This window comes from Dromiciops gliroides, chromosome 2 (assembly GCF_019393635.1).
Source record: "Dromiciops gliroides isolate mDroGli1 chromosome 2, mDroGli1.pri, whole genome shotgun sequence".
In the NCBI taxonomy this organism is placed as follows: Eukaryota; Metazoa; Chordata; class Mammalia; order Microbiotheria; family Microbiotheriidae; genus Dromiciops; species Dromiciops gliroides.
In genome coordinates, this window is record NC_057862.1 from 654,796,794 (window position 1) to 654,806,556 (window position 9,763).

Genomic DNA, 9,763 nt, shown 5'->3' on the forward strand with positions numbered 1-9,763 from the left:
ACTCCCTTCCAAATGAAGGGCCATTTTCAATGACTTATTGGATTCTGAACCTCTCTCAGAAATCTGGTGATAAGGAAAAATGGTGTCACTTGTGCTGGTGATTTTTTTCCTAACACAGAAGTTTCTTTAGGTAGAAAAGCAATGAATTCTTCTTTCACAAAAAGGCTGCTGAGTACTTTGGAGATGTTAGGGCCGAGCCACTTTTGTTACTGCATATGACTATTTAATAGGAAAACAATAAAATATTTTGGCCATAATCTTATATTTTTAGCTCTGATACAGGGAAGAACCTTCATGTCTTTGGAAAGTATTTCTGATATATTTGTTTTCCTCTATAACACATTCTTAAGCAGTAGGGCATGGATAAATGTTAAGACCCATAAGGTTTATTGCTTATTGTTTAAACTAACTCTGTTTATCTTTAGGACAACAAAGTGAATGGAGTAACCTGTTGTACCCGGATGTTGGGCTGTACATACCTCTATCCATGGATCCTTCCAAAGCCCCATATATATTCCCTTCCACTTACAGTACAGGACGAGCTGCTGATCTTGGGAAACAAAGCACTGTGGGAACGCCTGTCTTACCTGGAAGCTGTCGCCGCAGTACGCCATGTCCATGACCCATTAGCAGCTGCCAAGAAGTTATGCACATTAGCACAAAGCTATGGTTGTCAGGACAATGTCGGAGCAATGGTGATCTGTTTGAACGTTGGGGAAGATGGTTGTACTTGTGAGGTGAATGGTCTCAGCTTCCCGGGTCCTGGGGGGTTTGCCTCGGCTCCCAACATCAAAGATGCTCCAAAGCCAACGACCCCTTCCTCCAGTAGCGGCATTGCCTCAGAGTTCAGCAGTGAAATGTCCACCTCAGAAGTGAGCAGTGAGGTGGGCTCCACAGCTTCTGATGAGCACAATGCCACTGGCCTGGATGCCAGCTTGCTGCTGAGGCCGGAAAGGCGCTGCAGCCTCCATCCCATGCCCACCTCGGGGGTATTTCAGCGCCAACCGTCTTGTGCCACTTTCTCGAGTAACCAGTCTGACAACGGCCTGGACAGCGATGATGACCAGCCTGTGGAAGGGGTCATGACGAATGGCAGCAGGGTAGAGGTAGAGGTAGATATCCACTGCTGCAAAGGAAAGGGTCTTGAGGCATCTCCTCCTGCTCTTGAAGAGACTTCTCTGACTCTGGGTCCTGAGGAAGACTCTGGAGGATTGTTCTTTAGGTTCCGGAGGCAAAACAGTGTGAACTGTGGAACGCTTCTTCCAACAAGCAGGGAATTACAGAAATCCCCATCCACTTCTTGCCTCTATGGGAAAAAACTTTCCAATGGCTCCATCGTGCCCCTAGAAGACAGCTTAAACCTCATCGAGGTAGCCACAGAAGCACCCAAGAAGAAGACGGGCTACTTTTGTGCACCCACTCAGCTGGAGCCAGAGGATCAACTCATTGTACCTCATGACCTGGAAGAAGAGGTAAAGGAACAACTGAAACAGCCCCAGGCTGCCCGGGGGGGTACAGATGCCGAGCCCTGGGAGGAGGATCGAGCAGACCCCTCAGAAGAATTCGACACTGCTCTGTGACCCTCTGGAAGGCACTGCAGGAGCCGAGAAGGCGATGGGTTCTGATGGCCAGTGGTCCTTCCCAACATGTTTGGCTTCTGCATTCGATGCCACCTCGTAGACGAACGAGGAGGAGGCACTCAGAGGTGAAAAATGAGAGCGGCCAGGGTTACTTAGAACAAACTAGGAACTACCATCAGTGTTGGATTTAACATTTAACTGTCATTGGAATTCCCCAGGGAGGAGGAGATGGTCACCTCAATCCTGCCACCTGCCATTAACCCCTTCTCTCCTAGGTTAATTCTGAGAACTTGTCTGCCTGGGCAGGAAGGGGACTTGTTTCTGTGGAAGAAATGACTGAAGATTGATTCTCTTCATGATCATTGTTGAAGGCTCTGTGACGCAATAGTCACCATGTCAAGTGTCAGAGCTCAGTCTAAATGATGAGATGTGATTCAGCCATGTGGCTTTCCTATTCTTCTCTAAGAGAATACAGCTTATGGAAGTGAAGCTCACTGGGCATGTGGAGCCAATCAGACAATTGATTTATTATGTATGTACTGTAATGGAAGCACTTTTCAATGACTGAAATTTATTTTTGAATCTGCACTCGAGCCAATCTTCTTAGAGACAATGCACCACCTTGGTCCCTCTGGTTAGGGACGGCAGGGTGTTGGTGCCTCTCACAAGGGTCCCAGGAAGGGTTAGAGGGAACAGAGACAGGGGAGTATTTAGAGTTCTCTTGATAGGGATGGGAATATTTTAAAGGTAAAAATGGGAATGAAGAGAGAAGCTGCAGAGTCTCCTGGTCACGATGAGGGGATCCAATTCAGATGTCTTGACAGGAATGAGATGGGGCTGAGGATTTCCCCACAGATGAGGAGTGATCTGGAGACTGACTGAGGAGTCAGCATTTTTCATTCCCTACTAGGTAGGGCCCGGGGTTGACTCCTCTCCAGGTGATCTGGAGCTAGTGTATGTTTCAGGACAAATTGAGAACCAATAGATGGACCCCACATATTAGAAACTCTCTTCTCTCACTAGTGGAGAAAGATCGTTTTTCCTGCAAACCAGAGGAACAGATTTTAACACTAAAATCTGTTTTTTATAGGCCTTCAAAACTTAATGTTGCAGTGACAGACTATGTTACCCTTTAAAAATCAGTCTTATGACATCATATATGCTCTCACTGAGTGTTGGGCTCATCTACTGCTATATGACTCTTAGCAGATTTGAAACATTTCCATGCAAACATAAAAGACTGTTTTCTGTACTTTTTGCACATCACTCCTCATTCCACCTGGCCCTGTCAGAATGCATTTCCTTGCACAGTCTGTTCAATCACCTTTATAATTTGAAGACTTATGTAGACAGAAAAACCAGTTTTAATTTTTCTTCCAAAACTGTGACATTGCCTCGCCTAATCAGTTTGGGCGTGTGATCTGGATTTGTTGTGAGGAGCCGTTTGGCATTTGCCAAATGTAGTAGGAACATAAATATTGAATGAATATTGGTTTGCCCAGATCATTTTTAAAAGCAGCTTATTTTATATTTTTGAGGGGGCGAGGAGCTTGTTGTTTGAAGCAATAATAGCAAACCCGTTGAGCAGATGATCAGTTCACTAATGAGTCCGCGGTATCAATTGTCTGAGCGGTATCACCTATACACACGAATGTATGGTGCTTGTGCTTGCTTTTAAGGGGGATCCTATGAACTTCTTAATGACCATTCGATGTTAATTTTTCAGGAGTCCAAATTTGAGTGCTTCTACTGTTTGGAAAGTCTTGGCTTCTCTGTCAAACTACTGCTCTGCTACTGAAGAACTTGCAGTTTCAAATCTTTGATCTGATTGATTCCTCCTTTGGAAGGGACTACAGGGGCACATTAAGGGGTTGAGGTTCACTAAAAAAAAACAGGGGTGAATTATTTTATGGCAGTAGCATTCTCTCAAGACCACACAGCTTCCCCTGCTACCAGAACAGGAGAGTAGACCTGTTGTCCTAGAAGAGGAGCCAATCTGGCTGTCAGTGGTTCATGAAGTCTAGCCCCAGGCCCCCAGCAGTAGCTACTCCCTTATGCGTGAGGGACTACATGTGCCTCTAGTACGATGTCCTTCTAGTGCTTCTTTGTTCTTTGTAAACTGTAGCTACAGTCTGTGTAACAGAGCATATTAACAGAGCTTCTGAAAGCATAAAATGACTAATTCTGAGACCTCAAAGCAGCAGCATGTGACCCCTGTGAGATGTGTCAGGCCACAGTGCTAGTCTAGTCACTCACCACTCCAGCAAATGAGGGCTTGATTCTACTGCTGTCAAGCTTACGTGTGCAATAAGTTGGCGTGTTCCCTGTGTGTGTGTAAGAGAGAGAGCCAATATGAGCAGCTTGATTATCATTGGGTACTATGATGATGGTTGGTTTGCAGTTGCTGCTGTTTTCCAGGAGATGGGTCTAGTTAGTATCAGCCAATCTACTGAGTGTTGAATGATTATCTTATTTTTATGTAAAACTTCCAACAAAATCAAGTACTTAGAAGCCATTGGCTTACCAACCTTTTCTGTTCACTAATAATCCAGTGAAAACCCTCCATGAGGAAGTAAGTGACAAATAATACACATAACAGTGTTTCGGAGCAGTTGAGACAGTGTGTGACTTGTCTCATATTTCCCCTCAGTCTGGGTGAAGCCATTCAGATTCCCCAAAACAGAGGTAACATTTTATTTTCAGTTAGTGACTGCCCTATACTTGGGGAAATACTTCCTGGTTTAGGAAAGGTGTCTGCATAAGTACATCTGGCTAGGATCATTCAACCACACATACGCTCCTTGTGCTCTAGACTACATGCCCTTCTCCTGGATTTTGTAGGATTTTCTCTCACTTTTGCCAAGGGATGTCGTCCAGGCAGTGAGTTCACATCTTACAATTTTGTGCAATCATTGTCCTATTATAGTCTTAAGACTCATTATAGTGTATTTTTGATATTTTTGAAATGTGTTAAATTTTTTAATTCAATAACATGAGCCAGAGCATGTTTCAGCAAATCTATTGTTTGTAAAAATGATGATGATGATAATAAATAAATAAATATAATATATTTTGGCGCTTTTCTTTTAAAGTGGAATGCTTATTATTTTGAAAATAACTTGTATGTGATGTCCTTTCAGTTCATATATGGAGAGATTGATTTGGAATTGAATGAATCCTCAGGGTGTTTCCTGCTTTAAGAAGATGAGCAAGACACTTAGGGTGGGGGGGAAGAGCATATACCACATAAATGTTATTAAGACTGACATGTAAGTTGAGACAGGAATACTTTTAGTCAACTTTTCACATGACATGGCAAAAAGATCTTTACTTTCATTAACCATATACTTTGTGTATGTACTGGACATCTCAGGGATGTAGTCATTAAGTGCTTTAAAAGACTGAATACTTGGAGTCTTCTAGTCAATGGAATCTTTTAGAAAAATTTTAAGTTTATTTTTTTTCTCCAACGTGTTACAAATAGGTAGCAGTTAGCAAGACAGATTTCTGCCTTAGCCACTCCCAGAGGGGGGTGGTATGTCCCCTTCTGTGCTCCTGAATCCTTCACCTCTCTATCAGGAGGTTGGTGGCGTGTTTCCTGCAACCCTGGTTGGTCATTCCTGCTAAGAGTTCCTGACCCTGAAAGAGTTGTTGACCCTTTCAATATTGTTGTCGCTTGTATAAATTTTTCTCCTGGTTCTTCTCACTTCACTCTACCATTTCATTCGAGTCTTGCCAGGTTTCTCTTAAACTCCCTCCTCCATCATTTCTTCTCACACAGTCTTGGTCCATCATGTCCATGCACCATCACCTTTTCAGTCATTCCCAGTTGGAGGGCGCCCTCTCCAGTCTGGAGTGGGGAAGGACTTGAGGCAGGGGGACTGCTTAGGAGTATGCTGAAGTAATTTTAGCCAGGAGGTGATGGGGCTTTCAGCGTGATTGGGAGAGATTTTAGGAAACTAGAAATGGCAAGACTTGGTCATTCATTTTATAGGTACGTGTATACATCCATCTCATTTCCGCACGTGCACCCAAAGGAGATGAGAGTAAAATGAAAGGCCCATATATACCAAAACATTCATAGCACTTTCTGTGGTAGCAAAGAGAACTGGAAGCAGCGAGTTCCTGTCAGCTGGAGAATTAAATCTAATAGAATATTATTGGGACACAAGAAATTATGGGGATAGAGTGGTCCTCAGAGCCGAGAAGACGGATCTAAGTCCCGTCTCGGACACGGCCCTCTGTGAAACCCTGGACAAATCACTTCACTTCTCAAGTGCCCCAGGAGACACGCGCTGTCTAAGTTGCCAAAAGCAGGTGGGGGAGGGAGTAAGGATTGGTAGAGGGAGTTTCCTCTCTCAGAGCTCTCTAGAGATGAAATCATTAGTTCAGGGTCTCCGCCCTCACCACATTCCAAAACAAAACCAAAACGTACTTGAGGGGAGCTGGAGGGCTAAGCAGGCATAGACACAGACCACAGCCCTCGAAGTGAAAAGAGGACCGAAAGGAAACAGCCAAACACTAAATGAATGACCAGGAGAAGAAAAGGAAAAAAATCGCCTTCTCCCTCCCCTCCCTCCCACCCGTCCTTCTTTCTTTCCTCCCTTCCTTTCTCTTTTTTTTTTTTTTTTTTGGCAGAGGTAGCAGATTGTGGGTGAGCAATATGGACTATGGTGGCTATGTTTTATTCTGCTTAATTTTTCCTTTGTTACCAAAGATAAAAGCTCACTGTGGGGAGGGGGGTACATCCACAGTGTCTGTGACAAAACACTAAAGGAATCAATAAAACTTTATGGAGAACAAGTCAAATGCTGTAGGACTAGAAAAGGGGCATGTGTCCCGATTCCCCCCCCCCCCAAATGTCAGTATTGGAAAATAAAGGCTAGTAAATGACTTTGATTCCTGGCAAAGTTCTTGCATGTATCACTAGAGGTGATGACAAAGAGCTAGGTAGCATAATTTCATCTCTGTGAGGAGGTCTTGCCAGGCTAATCTCCATACCTTTCTGATTAGAGGTACTAGAATGGTAGAGCAGGGAAAAGGCTATGGTTATAATATACTTCAGTTTTTGCAAAGTATTTAAGAAAGCCTTATGATATTCTTGTAGGCAAGATGGAGAGATGGGTTAGACTACTGGATAGTTAGAATGCCAAAAGTGGGTATAGGTTCTGGAGGTCTGGTTAAGAGGCTGTCATCAGGTAGGCATGGCAAGATGATGGCCAGGGTAAAGGAGGGTTGGGAATCCGGGACCTGCTTGATAAAATGGGCTTTTTATGTTAATAATATGTATTATTATTTTTTTGTGAGGCAATTGGGGTTAAGTGACTTGCCCAGGGTCACACAGCTTGTAAGTGTCAAGTGTCTGAGGCTGGATTTGAACTCAGGTACTCCTGAATCCAGGACCGGTGCTCTATTCACTGCGCCACCTAGCCGCCCCCTAAACATTTCGTTTTTTAAAAATTCAATTACAAATTTTCTCCTCAGCCCCTTCCCTTCACATTGAGCAACATGATACCCATTATATATATATATGTATATATATATATATGAAGTCATACAAACCTATTTCCAGATTAGCCATTTTACACCCCCCCCAAAAAAAAAGGCAAGAAAAATAAAGTGAAAGAAATATGCTTCAATCTGCAGAATTCATCAGTTATCTTTCTCAAGGTAGATGGCATTTTTCATCTGGAGTACTTTGGATTTCCATGGATAGTAATATGGATCAGAGTGGCTAAGTCTTCCACAGTTGATTTTCATCACAACAGTGCTATTACTCTACATTGTTCCAGTTCTGTTCACTTCATTTTGCATCACTTCAGATGTCTTAAATTTTATATGAATCATCTTTACATGTAACGGAAAAAATAAAATACCTTATACATTAAAAAAAATTTTATATGAATCAGATGAAATTTCATAGCAATAAATACACAAATCTCGAGATCAAAGATTCAAGTAAAAGAGAGGTGTGTGGGTAGATAGCAGTTCCTCTTTACCCCTTTTTAGTGGACTGCATACTCTGTATGTCAGTTGTGGAATGATGGCCAAAGTCATTCAAGCTGGCATTAAGAAGCATAATGTCATGGGGCAGCTAGGTGGTGCAGTGGATAGAGCACAGGCCCTGGAGTCAGGAGTACCTGGGTTCAAATCTGACCTCAGACACTTAACACTTAGTAGCTGCGTGACCCTGGGCAAGTCACTTAACCCCAATTGCCTCACTAAAAAAAAAAAAGGCATAATGTCCTCTGACCTCACCAGACCCCATGGAATATTCATTTCTGACCACCAGTTTGCCACTGATAAACAGATGAATCTCCTGAGAAAGGTGTTCAGGACGGTAAAAAGTCCCAAAGTTATATCATCTGAGGATCATTTGAAGGAAACTGAGGGATGTGGGGCAGGGAGGGCAGAACTACAGGTGAGAGCCTAAAGTCAGAAAGAAGCTGATAAATTTGACAAAAGAAAAAAAAACTTACTTACCAGAGAGCCATCTCTAGGTGGAAGTGGCATCTTCAGAAAGCAAGGATCCCTTCATGCCCCATTATCAAGGGAGGCTATGTGACCACATGTTTGCTAAGCATGTAGAGGGAATGATTCTTGTTCAGGCAGAGTTAAACTATCAGTGGCTTCTGAAGTGCCTTCCTACTTTAAATTCTTGGCTGACCTCCAGACATCTTGAACTGGATCTCGGTAGATATCTTAAATTAAAAAACTCAGAACCTACCTTTCCCCTAAACTCTTCCTCCTTTCCAAACTTCCCACCATCCTCCCAGCCCCCAGACTCACAACCGGGGTGTCATCCTGAACTCCTCACTATCTCACCCCCACCTCCATATGCAAGCCGCATTGACAAGTCAAGGCTTGTCACCTTTGCAGCATCTCTTGAATACACCTCTCCTCTGCACTGTCACCCAGCCTCATCACCTTAGACCTGGACTGTCCCAATAGCCTGCTGGTGGACTGGCCTGCCTTAAGTCTTTCTCTATACCAGACCATGTTTTATTTAGCTGCTAGAGATTTTCCTAAAGCAAAGATCTGACCATCTCTGTGTAAAGTCCTTCATAACCTATTCCCTCCTCCTACCTTTCCAATCATCCATCTTACTTTTTTAAACTACTGACACTGGCCTCCTGTCTGTCCAGAGTCAGTCACTCAGTCCTGGGCATTTTCTCTCCATCTCCTGGCTTCTTTCAAGTCTTGGCTAAAACCCCACCTTCTATAAGAAAACTTTCCCAACTCTTAACTCTAATGCCTTACCTTATTTATTTATTTTTGCAGGGCAATGAGAGTTAAGTGACTTGCCCAGGGTCACACAGCTAGTAAATGTCAAGTGTCCGAGGCTAGATTTGAATTCAGGTCCTCCTGAATCCAGGGCTGGCACCCTCTCCACTGCGCCACCTAGCTGCCCCCCCTAGTTATTTTCTATTGTGCGTACAGTTTATACCCATTCGTTTGCTTCTAGTCTTCCCCATTAGACTGTGAGCCTTTCTTTGAATCTTCAGTGCTTAAGTAGTAGTAGACTTAGTGATTCTGTGAATGAAGGCTTCATTTCCAGATTGAGTGATTACAATCCCCTGGAAGGGGATGAGTCATTAGTGTAATGTGAGGGGATATTATTAACCCTTCAGTAGATGAAAAGGTTTGGGATTTTTTTGTTTCCAAAAATATTTCCAAGAGAACTTTTACCTCTTTTAGGAAAGCCTATTCTATTGCCAACTTCCCCACTTAAAAAAAAAAAAAAGGTGGGAGGGGGCAGCTAGGTGGCGCAGTGGATAGAGCACCAGCCCTGGAGTCAGGAGGACCTGAGTTCAAATCTGGCCTCAGACACTTGACACTTACTAGCTGTGTGACCCTGGGCAAGTCACTTAACCCTCATTGCCCCAACAACAACAACAAAAAGGTGGGAGCTATTTATACATGTTATAGTAATAGCCCTTTGTTTCTAACGTGGGAAACTTAATTCATGCTGAAGGAAGAAGCATGGCAATGTGGAAAGAATATGAGATTTGAAGTCAAGGAACACAGGCTGAAATCCTGCTTCCTCTAATCTATAGCCAGTGTAATTAAGTCAGTTTATTTCTCTAGGTCTTTGCTGCCTCATCTATGAAATGGAAGGGTTGGAGTGTTGTACAATGGCATACAAACTCCATGGCCCCAACTTGGAGTTTTCTTGGCAAAGA

The 9,763-nt window shown here is 43.3% G+C and overlaps 1 protein-coding gene across 2 annotated transcripts in view; it reads left to right on the plus strand.

Annotated features, from left to right (window-relative positions):
* The window catches only part of PHLPP2 (PH domain and leucine rich repeat protein phosphatase 2), an 88,593-nt gene extending 83,949 nt beyond the window's left edge, over positions 1-4,644 (plus strand). For both annotated transcript variants that reach the window (XM_043986830.1, XM_043986831.1), the window contains one exon: positions 426-4,644. In XM_043986830.1, the coding sequence (XP_043842765.1) occupies positions 426-1,580 (1,155 nt within the window). In that variant the 3' untranslated portion in view covers positions 1,581-4,644. The remainder of the gene's footprint in view (positions 1-425) is intronic.
* The last annotated feature ends 5,119 nt before the right edge of the window (positions 4,645-9,763 follow it).